Below are 18,992 nucleotides of genomic sequence, written 5' to 3' on the forward strand. Positions count from 1 at the left end.
CGAGCAGCCCTCATGGTCAGAGATCCCCCCGACCCAGACAGAGTAGCATGGCCAGGCGGCAGCCCCCAACCCCCACCCCCACCCCCCAGCCCATAGCCCCCAGCCTCGGTCAGGAGGATGCCAATCGCCAGGGAGCACTCCCAGCGGCTCCTCAGCCCTAAAGGATGCCGGCAGCCTCGGCAGGTGACCTGGTGCCTCTGAGTCCACTCCTGCCTCATAGCCACTGCCCGACAGAGCAGGGCGCCTCAGCCAGGGGGGCAGCGCGCCCCGTCTCCCCTAAACTGCGCTTCCACCTGACCCCAGAGGCAGGTGCGCATGCACCTGGTTCTAGCACTTTCTCCTTGTGTGAAGTCAGGGAAACCGAGGACCGGAAGGACAGCCCTGAGTCCCCAGCAAGTCTGGCTTCACAGGGTCCGGCCTCGGGGCTGGGCGTGGCGGCTGGGAGGGACCCCACAGCCTCGGGCACCTGGTGGCCCCGCGCCAGCTCGCTCAGCCGCGTCCTTGCTCACTCAGCTGGGAGCCCCTCCGAGGCTCTGAACTTGACACTTAGGGTCCCTCCCAGCAGCCCACTCCACGGCCAGAGGCCAGAGGCCACAGGAGGCCCCGGGGGGTCTGGCGGAGGACACCGTGGTCCGGGTGGTGCGTGCGGGTGGGGAGGGGCTGCAGAGAGCTAGGCCCCGGGAGGAGAGTGAGGGCAGAGCGGAGCCACGCGCTGCGTGACGGGGGGAAGCAGCTCCGGTCCAAGTCTTGTCTCAGAAAGCGGCGCTTCTCCTCTGCGCCCCCGCCCCGCCCCGGACCCACCCAGAGCAAGTGACCCGAGGGTGCCCCTCGAGGTGTCCAGCTCTCCCACAAGGCCGGGCTGTCCTGGTCCCCCTGGTGTCCTGGTGCTCTGCCCGGGCATTTGCAAGGCCAGGCCGCAGTCCAGGAAGCAAAGGTGGGGACATCTGCTGGGGCCCAGGGGGTCTCCACCGTGGGCTCGGACCCCTGGGGCTGTGGTACCACAGGGCATGGCAGGGGCCCCTGCGGCTGGCCAGAGCTGGTGCCAGTCCCGCCCGCACCCCCAGACTGTGTGCCCCCATCACTGAACCACTGCCCTTGTTTAAAATGGGGGGGGGGTCATAGGGCTGCTGAGAGGACCCGAGACAGGCACACTGAGACTTCACGCAGCCACACAGCCCTGCTTTCAGCAGAGGTGACTGCGCATCTGGGAGGCCACAGCAGCCTGCCCGCCCCCGCCACCTTGCAGGGAAGAAGGGGAGCCCCCGGAAGCCACCCTTCCCATGGAAAGGCCTCGTGGTAACTGCCTGAGCTCAGGGTCGCTTGGGGGGGGGCATGGCAGGGACCACCCGCCTCCTCAGCCCGCTGCCCCTCCGTCCCAGCGAGAAACTGGACGGAAGAGAGACCCAGGGGGGTTCCTGGACAGGCCATCAGCAGGTGCCGCCAGCCCAGCAGGGGCAGGCCTCGCACATCCCAGCTGTCCTCCGAGGGCCAGGCAGCTGCAGGCTGGGGCGTGGAGATGCTTAGAGCCAGGCCCAGGTGGAGCAGGGAGGGCAGCGCGCAGGAGGAACCGGAACGATGGGGCACATGAGTCAGGGAGGCCTCAGGTGGCAGAGAAATCGTGCCCCCGCCCCCCAGCCCTCTGCACTTCTCACCCCCAGGGAACCACTAGGCGGCAGAGCTCCTCGGTTTATTGGCAATTATTTATACAACATACAAGCGATCGCTGTCCAGTTCCAACGCACTGGGCCCCGCAGAGCCCGTTAGTGATTCCACTTTATAAATAGCTTATGAGAAGCAAGCTCAATGGGCAGGGGCCCCCGTCGTGAAGCGAGCCTCTTGCCGCGCACCTGCTGCTGCACGTGCACCCGCTGCCGCGCCAGGCACCAGCTCGTCTCCCGCGGGTCCCAGCCGTCGGTGCCGTGACATGGACGTTTCAAGGCACATAGGACCCCCCCCCTCCCCCGTAGCAGCTCCAGGCTCTGCCTCGAGACCTGGCTCACTCCCACCCCCCAGCCCGTGCTGTGTGCTCACACCCGCGGTCTGTCGTCTTCATGGCCGAACGTGCTGCCCCCAGGGGCTGCGCTGGCGCGGAGGCAGGTCCTTGCCCTTTACATTCTGAGGATGAGAGACCCCGACGTGCGAGGTGTCCTAGCACCACGGGGAGGCGCGGTCAGGCGTCTTTTGATGTCTCTCGGAGGGTGTGGGATGGGGAATTCCATCGGGGAGCCAGGAGGGGCTGAGGGCGGGGCGGTTCGAAGGAGACTCAAGGCACTGAGGGGTGGACAGCTGGGCGGGCCTTGGGCAAGGTCCACCAGGAGAGGGTGGCTGGGGAGGCACCTGGCCCCACTCCTAACCGAGCCCCACGGGGCCATGACCTCCTGGGCCAGAGCTGCTCCCTCCTGTCCAGCCAGAGGGCCCGAGGTACCCCCAGGATCCCCGACCAGCGCAGGCGAGATCTGGGCCCACCCTCACGACCCCGTCTTCCCACGCGCTGCTCGGCTGCTGTCCCTCAGACCGCACACAGCGCGAGCTTATCCGACACCAGCTCGTCAGAGCCCAGTTATGGCTTTTTGACTTAAAATCATGAAGGGTGTTTCCTAACTGTTCTCCCCGCGACCCAACCCTGACATGTGTGAGGGGCGGGCCACCCTCGAATGGACCAGAGAGACACAGAGCTACACCCCTGGGTGCGGGCACCACGTGGACTATGCCAACCCGGGGCGGGGTGAGCAGGGGCCGAGACCAGCCGCCCCCAGAGCCGGCGCACTGTTCAGAGTGGGAGGCAGACACAGCAGCCGTCGCAGGCGCACAGCGGCTCCTGCAGACGCCACGGGAGGCGTGGACCCCCCACCTGGCAGCACTGTGACCGCCCATGCCTCTCCGGGGCCTGCAGGCCCCCAAGTCCACGGGGTGAGCCAACTCCACTTCCAATCTAACCTCGAATCTCAGCAGAGGGGGGGCCAACGGTGCGGTTCAGGTGGAAGGAGGGGAGGGCCGAGGCCAGGGCCCTAATACCCAGGCCAGGCAGGACCCTGAGGCGGAGGGAACCCGTAGGGAGGGGCCGGCCCGCGGGGGTAGGGAGGCTGAGGGGGGCCTGTGGGCTGGGGCTGGCCCGGGAAGCTGGGGAACTGGGGCTGCGTCGGGTAAGGAGGTTTTCCTCCCGCCGCGGGGTAGGAGGGCTGTTGAGGGTAACCAGGACTGCGAGCCCGGCCCCCCGACAAGGGGTACCCGGGGCCAGAGGCACCAGAGGCGGGCGTGGGATAGCCAGGCCGGGGCGGCGTGCTCCGCTGTGGGGACCAAGAGTAGCCCCCAGCGGCCCTGGGCCCCGGCTGGGCTGATGGGAAAGGGGGGCCCAAAGGCCCGCTGTAGGAGAAGGAGGGCTGGGACATCACGGGGAAGGGCGCCGGCGGCAGCGCGCCCTGGGCGGTGGGGCCCATGGGCAAGCCGGGAGACGGGCTGTAGGGCAGAGGGTAGGGAGGCACCCCCGACGCCGGCGGGGGTGGGGGTGGCTGCTCCTCAGCCGCAGGGGGGGTGGCCTCGGGGACCGGGCGAGATGGGGGGGGTGGGCGGAGAGGAGGGGTGCCGGCGCCCGCGGGCTCCTGGGAAGCTCTGGGCTTCCTCATCACGTCCTGGAGCTTCTCCACGCGAACGCGGCGCAGGTGCGACAGCCTCCTCATGGCCGAGAAGTCCTCCAGGAACGTCTCCAAGGGCACCTCGCCCTCCAGGAACTTCTCAGCCATGGCCTGGAGCACAGAAGGTCGGTGACCACTAGGGCTGCTGGGACCAAAGCCGCCCATGCCCCACCCCCCGCCCCGGGTCAAAGATGAGCTGCGGCCCTCCCACCTCGCCCCTGCCCCCCCCCACCCCCCGCGTTCCCCACCTCCCCCGGTGCATCCCTGCTGATATGCCCTCATGTGCTCATTCTGTCTCCCACTGAATGTCAGCTCCTGGGGGGCAGGGGCTGCCGGTCAAGGTCCCACGGCCCGGCCGCTGGCCCTGTGCGGGGCCCAGTGGCTGCTGCACGGATGTGCCAAGTGAGTGGTGAACACTGGCCACTGGGTCTAGTGCAGTGGCCCAGGGCTGGCAGGACCCGACCGCTTCCTCCCAGCGCACGGAGACACGCAGGGAGGCGGCCCCCGGAGACGGAGAATGCTCAGAGGGGAGCAGGAGAGAGGCCAGGCAGGCCCAGGTGGGGGGGGGGGGGCGCCCCAGTCCTCGGGGGCTCCTGCTACTCTGCCCTCCGTCCGTCCTGGTCTGCCAGCTGCCCATGACCTTGCCGTCGCTCATCCATTTCTGCTTCAGCCAGGGAGCCCTGCTCTCTGCGTCCCAAAGGGCCTCCGTTCATCTTTGCCACCCTACTCAGGCGCCCTCGCCCCCTGCAGACATCGGCGCTCACGACAAGGGCTCAAGGAGGGGGTGCCAGACCACCTCACCTCAGACTCTTCCTCTATCTTCATGCCCTCAATCTGCAGCAGGTCTAACAGGGCCCCCGGCTGCAGCGCCGACGAGAATTTCTCTGGAACAGAGGGTCCGTGGTCGGCATCTCAACAGTGCCTCCCGCTTCAGCCCTGGGGGCCAGGTTTCGGCCACGGCTCCAGCGCCCGTGTGCCGAGGCCGGGCCCTTGGGCTGCTCAGCGGGCCCAGCCCCAGCGCTGCTCTGCCTCTCGGGGGAGTCACTGCACCGTCCGAGCACCGAGCCTCGCGGGCCATGCGCCTCCCGCCCTCACAGCGGTCCCAGGACAAGAAAGCCGCCCGCTCTGTAGAGCGCAGAAGCGGAGCTGGCCCCGCCGACAGCTGTGGCAGCGCAGGACGCGCTCTCTGGGTTCAAATCCCAGTCCCACCTCCAGCCAACAGCCTCCTGGTATCACCTATGAAATGAGTCACAGCGGGACCACCCTCCAGGGTGACAGTGAGGAAAGCACGGCTAGAGTCACTGGGCCCTCCTGCCCTGGGGGCGAGCGGGCTCCACTCTCCCAGGCTTCCCAGCAGCTCGCCCAGGCCCACCCTGACCGGGACCCCAGCAGCTCGCCCAGGCCCTCCCTCACCGGGACCCCAGCAGCTTGCCCAAGCCCACCCTGACCGGCCGCTCCATCAGCCACCCTACCCAGCTTGGCCTTCTGCTCCTGGCACCGCTCCACAAGCTTCCGGAGCTCCTGGTACTTGTCCGAGAGATTCGAGCGGCTGATCTCCAGGGGGCCCTGGAACTCCAGGTTCCGCTCGGCCAGGCTGCGGTTGGTGGCCAGCGCCATCTCGCGCTCTAGCTGCAGGTCCTGGACCTGAGGGACAGGACACCTGGCCTGAGAACCACCCCACTCAGCAGGCGGCAGGCTGGCCCAGGGCCTCCGGAGAATCGCAGAGCTCAGCCGGCGGCGAGAGCCGAAGGACCTGGGCTCACCCCTGAGCCAGCCTCCACCGGCACCTCCCGAATCCTGGCCCATCGGCCGTGGTGGGGACACGTGGGACACTGGCTCAAGGCCACAGCTGGCCCAAGGCCCAGGACGGCGCACCGTGGACTGAGCAGAGCAGGAGGGTGGTGGGGGGACCAATTTATAGGAAAAGCCCCAGGCCTTCCAGAAGGGAAGGGACCAAGAGCCCCAACACTTTCCCACAGGATTCAGAGTCAGCCACCTGCTCTGAGGCGGACTAAGGTGGCCCAGGCCAGACCACAGGTCCCAAGTCAGTGGCTCTGAGGGCGAGCGAGCCAGGGACAGACCGCGGCACTGACTCGGGGGATACCCCTGCCTCCTGGGCCACGTGTGTCCTGCAGAGAACTGTGCAGATGAGCGAACAGAGGGGCCCCCAAGAACCATAGGGGAGTCCCTACGGCCAGAGGACTCCCGCCAACAGGCGACCTAATGCCAACCTCTGCCCCTGGACATGCCCTGGGAAGGCACTTCCCCAAGCCAGGTGGCACTTCGCTCTCAGCCCAGTCCTGGCCACCAGCCTGAGGCGGCAGCCACAGGAACCCTGGCTGGACCTGCGGTGACCAGAAGCCCTGCGCACTTGCCGGGGAATCGTCTTTACCAAGAGGAGGGCGAAGAGTCAGAGCCCCCACCCTGAGACGGGGGACAACCCCCCTCCAGCACCAGGTGGCACCTGAGCTCTGTGGCCACGTCCGGCGCTGCCCTCTCCCACCTGGCGGGGGAGCCACAGAGCCAGAGCCAGGAGGGCGGGCAGGCCCTTCACGACCTGGGAAGCCCTTTATAACTGGTGACATCCCAGCTGGGCAGCAGACGGAGGGTACTCTGTATCCCCAGGAGGATAGATTAGGGGCTGGATGAGGTGCCAGTTACGACAGGAAATGGGTGTCAGATGAGCCACATCCAGCCCGGGAAGGGCTCCTCGTGGAGACGCAGGCCAGGGGCCCTGGGGATAGGCAGCTGCGATCGGCCCAAGCGTCCAGAAACCGCCTCCAGGGCCAGGCTGCCCCACGGGGCGGCACTCCTGGGCTGGGCAGGTTCATGTGGGGCCTGGACTCTGAGCTCCCAGGAGCCCCGGGAACTGGGCTGACATTTCAGGGGAGTCTCCGGTTGGGTCCCGACCAGGGGGAAGGCCACAGAAAGGGAGATGAACTTGGCCCAACTCCCAGCCAGCCAGCGTTCTCCAGCGCCTGGGTGCCCTCTGCGGGCCTCCCTCTACCTCAGGGGCCTCCTGGGCCAGCCGGTCAATGGCCTCCGGGTCGTTCTGCATCTCCTCCAGCTCCTGCAGGGTCTTGTCTTTCAGGGTCTCCATCGCTCCCTGTGGACACAGGACGGTGCTGATGTGAGGGGAGAAGCTGGCGGGGTGCAGACAGACGAGCCTCCTGAGGGTGTTCCCCGCCAGGGCGGCTCCAGGGGGGGCAGGGGTCCCATTTCCTGTGCTCCTGCCGCCCTGCCCAGCCCTCTCCCCAGGGAGACCAAGGAGCTGCTCCTTCCGCCCAAACATGGCCAGCAGGACATGAGAACGCACTCAGCAGCCAGAAGGAGCACAGATGGTGCTCCCCGAGGAGCAGATGGGAGAGGCGAGCAGAGAGCGCCGCAGCCAGGGGCGGGGAGAAACTGGCCCCAGGCGATGCCAGCGCCCACCCTGGCATGTGTCTATCTCCATCCGTACCAGGAATACGTCCACCCTCACCCAGGCCTGGCTGGCTGCGCCAGCACAGCCCCCAACGCCGCCGCTGGTTACACGCAGGCACCGGCAGCCTCGGGTCCCCTCGGGGTTCTCTGGAACTGCCGTCCTCCCCACGTGCACAACGGACTGTCACGTTCACGTCCTCATCATGACAGGGAAACAATTCCCCACTGGCTTCCCAGGCAGCCAGGAGGAAGAGAAACGGCGACCTGCACAGCGCGACGCTCTGGCGAAGAGCCGCCATCTGCCCGGCGGACACTCACCGACCGTCTGCATGACAAGGCTCACAGCCAGGCCCCGGGGCCAGGAGGAGGCGCACACAGAACACCCACGGCTCGCTGGGTGCTGTGCTTATCTAACTTTTCTAGAAGGCGCTGCAGAGCCTGCCTTCGTGTTGGTCTGCTCACTCCCAAGGCCGCTCGTGTCCTGAAGATTCTGACGCTGGGGAAGCTGCAGGCCCCCACACCCCGCCCCAGTGCTGGTCCAGTGAGTCCGCCCCGACTCGGCCAAGGGGGTGCTCTGGGCCCCGGTGACAGCCAGGGCAGCTTCTGTGGGTGGCGCCTGGCGGCAGGAGCAGCGAGCCTCGGGCAGGGCGCCTAGGCCGGCGGCCCCTCCGCTGTCACACAGGCACGTCGCATGCCTCTCTGCCTTCATGTCACACCTGCGACAGGCATGCGGGCCTGAGAGGGAAGCGATCGAGAAAGCAGAGGAGGTGGGATTAGAGGAAGTGCTACATCCAGTCCCACGGTGGCCAGGGACATCGCAACCGAGAACGTGCTGGCCGGACAGAGGCCGCCTCCGTTTCCCCATCTGTCACAGAAAGGGACAGGCACCTCCGAGGGTCACAAAAGGTGAAGAGAGGAACGGACAGGCCCGACCACACCCCCACAGGCCAGGAAAGGCCTGCTTCCCCGTCGTGTCCCCGCGCAGCCGCGAGGGAGGCCTCTCTCCAGGCTCACAAACGCCCCGCTTCCACACGTCCCAGGCAGACCTCGAAGATACGCGGTCTGGTCACCCCACAGCACAGTCAGTGTCGCGGGAGTGGCCCTCCTCCCCTGCTGGTGGACGGCCTCGCCTTCGTTTATAAGATCACACCTCTGAAACACGACGGAACAGGGTGCCCGTGTACAGCCCCCTTTCAGAGAGCCACCCAGGCAGGGTCACATGGCGCCGCTATCTGCAGGCTGACGGGCCCCAGCCTGGCGGGAAGGACGGGCATCTGTGGTGTGCACCCCAGGACACTCACTCGCCATGCCGGTGCCTGTCAGCGAGCCGGGGGCCCCACGTCGGTCTCTCCAGGAGATGCTGCTGCAGCCTGAGTGTGACATGCGCTGTCCCTCCCAGCCCTGCCCGGTGGCCATCAGCCCATCTGCAGGTGGCAGAGTCAAGTTCAAACCGCACTCTGTCCACACTCCACTGCTGCTCCCCAGCCCGTGGCCCAGCAGCCGGGCAGGGCACAGCAGGCTGCAAGGCCCCGGGGGAGCTGAGCTCCGGACGGCGAGCGAGGTTACGCTGCACGTGTGACCCCCAGGAGGGGGACACGCAGAGCGACGTTCTGAAGACCAAACCACGTCGGGAGGTGGCTCGGGGAGACAGACCCGGCTGAGTGCCTCGCCTGCCCCTCAGCGGCTGCCGGACCTCGCCCAGGTGCGCGCTCCCTGAGCCTCGGGTTCTCCACCTGGGAAATGGGTTAGTGCAGGTTCGATGCGATGGGGTAGGCAGAGCGCTGGCTTAGCGTGGGGCCCACCCTGGAGCCAATGCGAGCAAAAAGCTGCACCACAGAACTCAGTACTCCTCAGGCTCCACGATGCCCGGGAGAACCTGCGGGGTCTCCGCGGCACAGCGCCTAGCCCTCTCCACCCGGGGGGACCTGCCGGAACAGGGTCCACTCGCTCCGCAGTCAGGCTGAGCACGGAGACACCCCGGCCGAGGGGGAGCTCGGCGAGGGCAGCTGGGCAGCTGGCCACCCGCACACGAACAGCACGGCGGGCCCAGGCGCACTCTCATTGGAGGGTCTCCCTGCACCCACCAGGAGAGCCCTGGGCAGAGCCGCAATTCCCTAGGACAGCCCTCCCCCCCCATGGGAGGTGTCATGATCTGATTTCAGCTGTCAATGGGCCTCGGTCCGGGCAGCATGTTCTCAGCGGCCACAGTGGGACGGAGGTAGCACTTCCTCTAATCCCACCTCCCCTGCTTTCGCCACCGACATCCCTCTCAAGCCCACACGTCCTGTGACAAAGGAGGGGACGCCGGCCTAGGCGCCCTGCCCGTGGCCGCAGCTCCTGCCGCCAGGCGCCACCCCTGCTGCCTCCTCTCACCCACCCTCAAGGCCCTCCTAGCCGGGGGATGCCCAGGACCCCACACCCACAGGCGCCCGCACTCTCTTTCCGCGGGGCTCGTTTTCCTCGCCTGTAAGTGGGTGACAACCCCGATGGTCACTTTCCTCTGAGGCAAAGCCCTTTGCAAACTCTCCCGTGAAGCCAGCGACGTCAGCCCTCCGCACCGCACAGCACATAAGCCAACCGCTGCCCTCCTGAGGGGGGCACCAAGAAATGCGTACATTTTGCTGATCTGACAAAAAACAGGTGTAATTTTGATTCATTCACACCGGCTGGCTGTTGTCTTTATTTCAGTCTCCGGGAAGAAAAGTCAGGCCCTGACGTGAGTCAGGCGGTGCATGTTTTGGAAATCCTTGCGGCCACCGGCTGAGAGGCACCGCCTTACATAACCACTAGTGAGTAAAGGGAACACAGGCTTAATGACCCCTAATTCAGGGAGGAAAGCAAGACCAGGAAGAAGGGAAAGTGTTCCAAAGGGCGACAGGCCAAGCCTTGGGTATTTAAATCTCACAGGCACCTCTGCCTCCCGCTCCATCGCCCTGACACGGAGTCAGGAGGGGAGCCCGAGATGCTGGATGGCAGGTCAAGAGCCCCGCCCGCCTGGCCCTCTGACATCTCAAACCCGGCAGGCAAACGCCTGTCTTGTGAGCAACAGCCACCCCTGCAACTGCCACACTGCCGGGCCTGCCTTCCCGAGGCCGAGCCGCCCGTGGGCCTGGGGCAGCAAGCACTTCTCTGGTCCCTAACTGGGAAAAGGAGAAAGGGGCAGGACGATACTCTGCCCCAGGCCTACAGAGCAGGGCCGAGGCCTGGCACCTGCTGCTGGCAGGGCTCGGCCTCCCAGGCACCCACCTGGCAGCAAAATTCCATCCAGCGCGACTCAGTGCCGCAGCCACCAGGGACAGGGACATCCCAACGCGGAGGGCAGGGGCGGGGCTTTTGTGTCCGGAGGCCTGAGGAGCCCATGACCTCGCCCCTTGGCACGCAGGCCCAAGCAGGGCCCCGCCACCTAGCAAGGTGCCCAGGAGGGTGCCGGGTCTGGGGGTGCGGTGTCTGAGTCTGCTGCCTGGAAGGAGGGAGAGGCGAGAAGAGGCCACAGGCAGGAAAGGGGCCTGTTCACCCCGCTATTCCCGCGGTGCCCAGAGGGCCCCCAACAGGGAACCAACAGGCAGGGAGGGGGAACCAGCGCCTCCAGTGGCGACTCACCGAGGCAAGGGGTGTGAGGCCGGGCTTCTCCCGCTTTCCGTCCTCACGCCTTCCTCGGCGCGTACCGAACAGACATCTAATGCTATTCATCGCGTCACGCCAACACTGAACAAGAACCCAAAGGAAGGAGGAGGGTAAAGGGACAGAGGGCTGTAAGTAAATGTTTACTGTGCGCCAGCCGCGGCCGTAAGATACCAAAGCTGATGCAATTCTCCGGGAGCTGTTTGGTTTTAGAAGGCAAAACAGTTCACAGCAACCTGGTGAGCTGTCACTGAGAGGGGCCGTGACAGAGGTGGGGACAGTGGCCTGAGGAGGGCGCCCCCAGGCCCCTGAAGGGGCTGCTTGTGCTGGGAGGCCCAGGGCCCAGGGCAGAGGCTGCGGGGCCACGTGGGGCCGCATGGCCGGGAGAGGGAGAAGGTTGGTGGGGAAGGGGGGGACAGGCACAGCGAGACGACACCTCTTTGGGGGGACAACTCCACCAACTCAGAGGAGGTCAGCCAGGGAACAGGGTGGAAAGGCAAGGAAAGCGAGTGCTCATCTGTGATCCCGCCCCCATGGCCAGCGAAAGTCACTCATCCCGCGGCAGGATCCTAGGAGGGAAAAGGCTTTCTTCTCTTTCTCTTTCTTTTTTTAAATATATTTTGTTATTGATTTCAGAGAGGAAGGGAAAGGGGGAGAGAGGAAAATCAATAAGAAGAGAGAATCATTGATCAGCAGCCTCCTGCACACCGCACACTGGGGACTGAGCCCCAAACCAGAGAATGTGCCCTGATGGGGCATGAACTGTGGCCTCCTGGTTCAGAGATTGACGCTCAGCCACTGAGCCGCGCCGCCCGGGCTCTCTCTTCCTTTTTTTGTTTGTTTTGTTTTGTCTCCTCTGCAGCTCACCTCCACCAGAGATACCTTAGCACAAGCCTGTGCGTACAAGGGCGAGGCAGGCGCACCTGGGCCGAGCCTGTGGCGGGGGTGCGGCCTGTGGTGGGGGGTGCGGCCTGTGGCAGGGGGCACCACCTGCAGGTAGAGGGAGGCGGTTTTGCCAGACCTGCCAGGTTCCCAGGGGAAGCCAGGAGCCTGAACCCGCGTGCTACCTCCCCATCTTTGAAGGTCAGCAGCCCGTTCCCAGTTGTGAGAAACACTGGAGGGCCGAGGTGTTCACCTGAACTGCACATGCCCTGCAGGGGAGACGGGGCCAGGAGGACAGATTCCGCAGACGGGGGAGGGCAGGGGGCCGGGTGACACTGCAGGTCCTGGCTGCACCGGTGCTGCCCCCGGGCCTTGGGCTGGCCCCTGGGTCACAGCATCTTCCCATTTCCTTGTGTCTGGCCTGACTCAGCCTCACATGCTGCTACACGGGACGTGACTGAGTGGAGGGTGTTAGGCCGAGGAGGCTGCCTGCACCTGGGGCACTCAGGCCGGAGGCGGAGTATCCTTTCTGCCCAGGGGCGGGAGGGGCTGCAGAACGTCCAGGTGGAGAGGCGATGCTGGCAAGAGCCCAGGCCCGGGGCGGCCTTGCAGACCTGTCCTTATAGGGAAGGAAGAAAGAGCCACGTATCGCGGATGTTGCTCAATGAGGGTCATTGCCAGAGCTGCTCAGCTCAAAAAAAAACTGCTTCAACTGATATCAGATCCTTTAAAGCAGCGGTTCTCAACCTTCCTCACGCCGCGACCCTTTCATACAGCTCCTCATGTTGTGGTGGCCCCCAACCATAAAATTATTGTCGTGGCTACTTCATAACTGTCATGTTGCTACTGTTATGAATCGTCATGTGAATATCTGATATGCAGGATGTATTTAGGCGACCCCTGTGAAAGGGTCGTTCGATCCCCCAAAGGGTCGCGACCCACAGGTTGCGAACCGCCGCTTTAAAGACTAAACTCGGGGTGGGGGGGCGGCGCGCGGGGGGGCTGGGGGGAAGAGGCGGGAGATTAAAAACAGAAAGCAAAGCGCAGCGCTTCCCCTGCGAGAGCTGCTCAGAGCAGTCAGGTCCCCTCTCCCCCCAGAACGCGAGGAAAGCACAGGCTTTGGAGACGGGCGCCCTGGCCTCGCACGTGGCTCCCCAGCTATGGGGTGGCGTGAGCTTGATCCAGGCCCCTCGCCGCAGCCTCCTCCTCTGGACAATGGGCGCTGCTGGAGCGCCCGTTGGGGCTGTGAGCCTCCGGTGAGCAGGCCTTTGCAGGCTCCTGAGCCCTGAACAGATACTCATCTTCCTGCCTCTTGGGGGTAAGCTGGTCCTTAGGGGCGACTCCTGACGCCCCTGAGCTCAACACTGAGTCAGCAAAATGACCGCTCGCACGGAATCGTAACGAACGCTGACTGGGCCGGCGCCCGCTGTCCCCAGCGCCGGGCCCCTCCTCAGCGTCACACTCAGCACCTGCCAGCTACTTCCAAGCCTGAAGTCACAGGGCCAGGCGTGCTCTAAAGGCCTGGGGTCGCTGGTACATTTCCCGCATCCACCTAGGAGAGCAGAGGGCTTTGTTACCATAGCAACCTGCGCAGTTCAATCCAAGAGTGTGGTACAAGTCTGGCCTCAACCCACCCCTCAGGTCAAGAACACCTGTGGTCCCAGAGAAACCGTCCTGCCTGCTTCTCAGTGAGGAAGTACCTGGTGGCCTGACCTGCTGTCCTTTTCCCAGAAGGACTCCAGCTTCAGGCGGCCGGTCCCTGCCTGCACACGGGAGGTAATGACACCGCAAACCACCACGCCCGTCTCACCTGGCCCCAAGCGCCATCGAACTCACTCGCTGCGATTTCGAAAAGTTGGCATGGCAGCCCCAGAAGGGAGACCCAGCCAGCGCTGTCCTTGCAGGACTCTCTGCAGTTGGGAGGAGGCCCCTCCCGCCCCGATGCTGAGGAGTTAAGAGGCGTCGGGGGTAGAAGAAAGAAGTCGGGGCTTCGGAGCCCAATGGTCCTGCGTTAAATCCAGGGTGACCTTGTACCAGCTGCTTGACCTTGGGCAGATGACCCTGCTTCTCACTGGGAAAGGGGGCTAACCCCGACATGGCCCTCGGGTTGCGGAAGATGGAATGGGAATCACACCAGAGGAACTGTGCCTGTGGCCGGATGAAGCACCGAGCAGGCGCCTGGGGCACCGATTCACACACTCACACCTCATTGTGTGAAGGTCGCCTGGCAACCCTGCCAGGCCCCAGGGAGGCAAAGGGTGTGACCTTCTGAAGCAGGCTCCACGGAACCGGAGCCAAGGCCCCCCGACTACACGCGTGCCCATGCGTGCATGGGGGGCGCAGCCCTCAGGACAGGCTTCCGAAGGAGACGGGCGCCCACAGAAGGCTCCTGGGTCCCCTGAGTAACTCCACCCGAGCCCCTCTTCCCAGAGGCAGGCCTGCAAGTGAGAAGACCCAGGAAGGATGCGCCCAGTTGCCATGCCGGATGGGGGAGGGGCACTCTCATCACCTATTTTTTCTGCCCAAACTAGAAACCCCTCCCAACCACCCTCACTTCCAACCCCCCCAGGCCGCCTGGGAGCACAGGCCTCCCTCACCTCTGACATCCAATCACCAGCTTTATCTGAGTGCCTCCACCCCTGTCCTTCTGCAAACTCCACAGGGGTCTTCCCACCTCCAGGTCTCTTCCTTACAACCATCTGGACTAATTCTTTCTTAACAGCCCCTCCCCTGCCTTCCCGAAAGCTAGTCACCTCGTTGCCCCCTCCACCGTCTCCCAGCGGGAGCATCGGGACAGGTTGCAGGACGTGCCTCCTCTATCTTTTCCCACGTGGTGAGCCCACTCCTGTTGTTTTCACAACCCTTTGCAACTTTTTTTTCAAAGGAGAATATTTTTGGTTTTTTCAGACATTATCCCCAAACTCGCAGCGCAGAGAACAAACCAGAGGCCACTCTTTGGGCAGAGAGGTGGAGGGAGAGCCCTAGTCCCCCTAAGTCTCAAGGGGGCCCCCAGGCACTTCCCCAGAAAGTGGTTTGAAAACCACTATCCTAGCCCTCACCTCTCTGATCCCAACCCTCCCTGCCTGGCCCCTGCCCAAGCCCCTCCTCTGCGCCCGTTCGGAGGCCATGGCTCACCTGAAGGCCCAGGGCGGGGGGAGGGCTCTGCACAGGAAATGCTACCTGGTAGCCCTGGTGCCTACAGAGCACATGGGGGTAGGGTGGGGTGGCGGGATGAAGTCTTGGGAGGAGGAGCAAGGAAAGTGCTGCAGAGGAGCTAGGAGGGAGGAGGTGTGGGACAGAGGGAGGAGGTGTGGGACAGAGGGAGGAGGTGTGGGACAGAGGGAGGAGGTGTGGGACAGAGGGAGGAGGTGTGGGACAGAGGGAGGAGGTGTGGGACAGAGGGTTCCTGGCTGCGGGAAGGTGGAGCAGAGGAGGGCGGTGGATGGGGCGGATGGGGTGCCGAGGGCCGCGGTGGAACCACGCTTACCACCTTCCGCTGTTCCCCCTCCCAGCCTCGGGGTCCCACCATCGAAACAGAAAGAGAGCAGTGCCAGAGCCACTGTGCACAGAGCACCGTCCGGGGCACTCTCCCCTCAGCGTGTGGCCCTCACTGGGTCTTCGCCGGGGAGGCCCTTGGTTCTCCTCCCTTGACAGACAGGAGCACGGCTCAGAGGGAGGTTGGAGCCTGGACTTCACCCAGGGCGGTCCACCCAGGGCGCTCCGGCCCCGGCCCCGGCCCCGGCCCCGGCCCCGCGCTGCACACGGCACCTGCCGCCTCTTAGTCATACAGGGGCGCGTCTCTCCTCTCCTGCCCATCCTAAGCCCCGGGGGGGGGCACTCCATCACCCCAACAAACCTGTTTAGTATTTGCTCACGTTCTCACATCAACACGTGGGAGGGGAAGTTGTGAGAGAACTGCCCTGGCAAAGCGCCTGCTCGGCAAACATGCGTCACCCACTGCGGGTTCAGAGGTCTCTCTGACAAGGCAACGATCCAGGAACACACCAGAACCTTCTGAGAACTCCAGATCCTAAGCAGAAGCTAAGAGAATGCCCAAACAACAGAGATCTGATCAGATTAAAACCAAGTCTTCAGTGGTCTGATTGTGTGATTCTGGAAAAACCCTACGGGTCCCGGCCAACAGTGTCCGAGATGATTCCAGCGGCCAGTCACCCCAGCGCCCCCTGAAAGGCAGACTTAGGTCTGATGAGCCAATCCCACAGCGACGAGGAAAGGAAGAACAGGATGCCCTGGGAAACCGCACATCCGAGCTCAGCAAACCCACGAACTCCTGGAGGCAGTGCTCCCCACACCTGCCTTGTAAGAATCACTCCATGCACATGTTAAAGGCACAGGTCCTCGCCCTGACCGGTTTGGCTCAGTGGATAGAGCGATGGCCTGCAGACTCAAGGGTCCCGGGTTCGATTCCGGCAAGGGCATGTACCCTGGTTGCGGGCACTTCCCCAGTGGGGGGTGTGCAGGAGGCAGCTGATCGAGGTTTCTCTCTCATCGATGTTCCTAACTCTCTATCCCTCTCCCTTCCTCTCTGTAAAAAATCAATAAAATATATTTAAAAGAGACACAGGTCCCTGAGGCCGGCCGGACAGCCTACGGGAGACTCTCCAGAGGGGGCTGGACTCTCAATAAGCATCACAGGGGATTCTTGAGGTCCAGCAAGGGCACATTCTCTTTGAAATGAGACCAGCAGGTCAAACACCCCAACGGGCCGCTGCCTGGCTCTGTGGGACCCCGGCCAACTACCTCCCACCTCTGACTCTCTTCACCTGTGAAACGGGGTCAGCTCGCACCCGGAAGTGTTCTGCGTTCACTAGGATCGCACAGCCCCTCCAGCAGCGCCAAGGCCACGGGCAGCCACGCCGGAAACCAGTTGCCGCCACCTGAACCCCCACCGGCAGCTGCCCCGGTGAAGGCCCTGCGATGGAAATGCCCCACCGAATGGCAATCACCGAGGCCCCAAACCAGACTCCGCGATCGCGTGGGGAGAAGAGCTTTCCTGGGCCCCAGGACCGCCAAGAACAAAGGCTCTCACTTCAGGGTCCGGATTCAGCCTCAAGGTCCTCGCTCCCATCCAGAACCAGAGCCCAGGCCCGGACGGGGCTGCAGCTTTGGGCAACGGCCAAAAACAGGCTTTCCGTCCCAAATCCCTCTCTGGCCGTCTCCTCCAGCTCCAGGCTGACAGCCACGGACCTGGGAGTCGGGTGCAGCGTCGTGGGTGACCAGTGGGATATGGGATCTGGGGTAAGAGGCTGGGAGTCCCAGACCTGCTGGGTGAAAAGGGCATTGGTGTCTGTGTGTGTCCATCTGTCTGTCTAACTCCAGTATGTGCCTGCTTCTCCTGGGTACAAGGGCCGTGCGGGGAGTGGGAGAGGCCTGAGCCAGCACCGGGATGGCTGGGATGCTGCCGAAGCAAAGGGAAGCGCCTCCTCTGCAGTCCCCAGCGCGAAGGTGGGCACCACTCAGGTGAGGGAGCCCAGACGCCTCGAGGCTGAGAGCACTGACTTGTCTTAGGGGCCGAGATCTGAGGTGCAGGGTGACCTCTGCCAGGAACTCCCAGCAGAGCCCGGCCACGTCTTTCCCACCCCGAGGGGGGAATGAGCCCCGAACTGGCAGGGGTCGGCAGGAGGACCCGGCCGGCTGCAGATACACAGAGAGCCCGACGTACCATGTTCCCACTGTACGATGGTGCGGAAGTGACAGGCATGATCAATCACAGGAGGCGGGCTACAGTTCATGATGGAAGAGGCCAGTGTCAGACGACTGTGCCCAATTACAGGCTATGCCGGTGCTCTGAGCTCATTTACTCATAGGGGGGCGAGGCTGAGCGGTGCGCTCAGTAGGTCAGGTGTAGTAAATGCATTTTGTATCGTTTTCCGTTTACGATGGATTTATCAGGATGCAACCCTGCTGTAGGTCAGGGAGCATCTGCCTATCTATCTATCGCTATCGTGTAACTGGATCTGTAGATACACACACACCCCAATGCCCTTTCTTGCCCAGCAGGTCCGGGATAAGGACTGGTCAGTGATTCGGCTGGTCCTAGTCTGGGTCCGGGAAAAAACCAAATAGATAAGAACAGACTCAAGGCACAGAGACTGGGCACGTGTCTGGGAGGCAAAAAAGCAGGGGCCCTGCGACCCCACTCTGCCACCGCCCCCCGCGGTCCCCTGCAGGTCAGGCTCCGCCTGGGGCCCATTTCCCCCGTCGGTGCAATGGGCGCGCCGCCTCTAACGTCTCCAGGACCGAGACCAGCAAAACGCGCAAACGCGGGGTGGGGGGTGGGGGGCGGCGGAGGGCGGGGCTGGAGGCCGGAGCTGCGGGGTAGCCGGCCGAGCCCGCGCGCTCCCCTCGCTCCCCCCGCCCGCCCACGGCGAGGGGCCGGGAAGCCGACCTCGGCGGCGGTCACGCGCCCCTCGCGCCCAATCACCGGCCTCCACCCGCGCGAGGCGGGAAGGAGGGGGCGCGCCGGCGGCCGCCACAGCACCACCCCCAGCCCCGTCCTCGCCCCTCCCCGGGCCCCGCTCACCTGCCGGGGCCGCAGCCGCGCCGCCACAGCCGCGGGTGAAACCACAGCCCACGCCCACACTTCCGGGTCCGGGAGGCCCGCCCCCTCCTGCCGGATGTGACACCTGCCAACTTCCGGGTCTGGGAGCGGGATCCACGTCGCTCGTCCCGCTATCACGGTGGGTGCCCCACGCGCCTCTGAGTCACGGCACCGGCTCCCCCCCTCCCGTACCTCCCCGCACAGACACACTCGCGGCCACGCGGGGCCGCACCCACGACTCCTGGCCCCGCCCCCGCGGGCCCCTGGCCCCGCCCCCAGGAGGGCACCGCCCAGGAGGCGGAAACCAGGCCGCCTGGAGCGAGCGCGCCTGCGCAGGGCGGGCGGGCCAGGGGCTGGTGTCTCACTGCGCTCAGCTGGGGGCGGCTCCCCCAAAGCAGCCCTGGAGGCGCCGAAAGAAAGCGAATGGACCCCCAGGATGTAGGGGACGCCCTGGGTGGGCTGAGCTCAGACTGCGGAGCCCCGCCATGCCCCGCTGTTTGACCTCAAGATCAGCGGTTCTCAACCTGTGGGTCGCGACCCCCTTGGGGGTCGAATGACCCTTTCACAGGGGTCGCCTCAGACCATCGGAAAACACATCTATAATTACATATTGTTTTGTGATGAATCACTATGCTTTAATTATATTCAATTTGTAACAATGAAATTGGGGGTCACCACAACATGAGGAACTGTATTAAAGGGTCGCGGCATTAGAAAGGTTGAGAACCACTGCTCTAGACTATGGTGACCGCAGAACTAAGTGCCCCTCGCCCCGCCCCCCTCCCCCCAACATCAGTGCCTGTCCGTCCAGGGGGTTCCGCAGGGATGGGGAGCAGGATGCTTTCTTGCTGCTCTGCCACCTCCACATGGGG

At 64.5% G+C, this 18,992-nt stretch overlaps 1 protein-coding gene across 1 annotated transcript; it reads right to left on the reverse strand.

The window, feature by feature from the left end:
- Positions 1–1,677: 1,677 nt before the first annotated feature.
- VPS37C (VPS37C subunit of ESCRT-I) lies at positions 1,678–18,152 on the reverse strand. The gene is made up of 5 exons (XM_081099621.1): positions 18,103–18,152; positions 6,640–6,738; positions 5,105–5,276; positions 4,434–4,516; positions 1,678–3,743 (listed from the first exon to the last, which is right to left on the reverse strand). The coding sequence occupies exons 2-5, from the start codon at positions 6,730–6,732 to the stop codon at positions 3,009–3,011; spliced, it is 1,083 nt and encodes a 360-aa protein (XP_080955747.1). The 5' UTR covers positions 6,733–6,738; positions 18,103–18,152; the 3' UTR covers positions 1,678–3,008.
- Between the last annotated feature and the right edge of the window lie 840 nt (positions 18,153–18,992).

This window comes from Myotis nattereri, assembly GCF_964212035.1.
Source record: "Myotis nattereri genome assembly, chromosome: 9".
Taxonomy (NCBI): Eukaryota; Metazoa; Chordata; class Mammalia; order Chiroptera; family Vespertilionidae; genus Myotis; species Myotis nattereri.

Coding starts and splice junctions, on each gene's coding strand:
- VPS37C (XM_081099621.1), bottom strand. CDS start 6,732: ATGGAGACCCTGAAAGACAAGACCCTGCAGGAGCTGGAGGAGATGCAG. Junction 5,277..6,639: donor TGGCCCAGGAGGCCCCTGAG/GTAGAGGGAGGC, acceptor CCTGTCCCTCAG/GTCCAGGACCTGCAGCTAGA. Junction 3,744..4,433: donor AGATAGAGGAAGAGTCTGAG/GTGAGGTGGTCT, acceptor TCTGTGCTCCAG/GCCATGGCTGAGAAGTTCCT.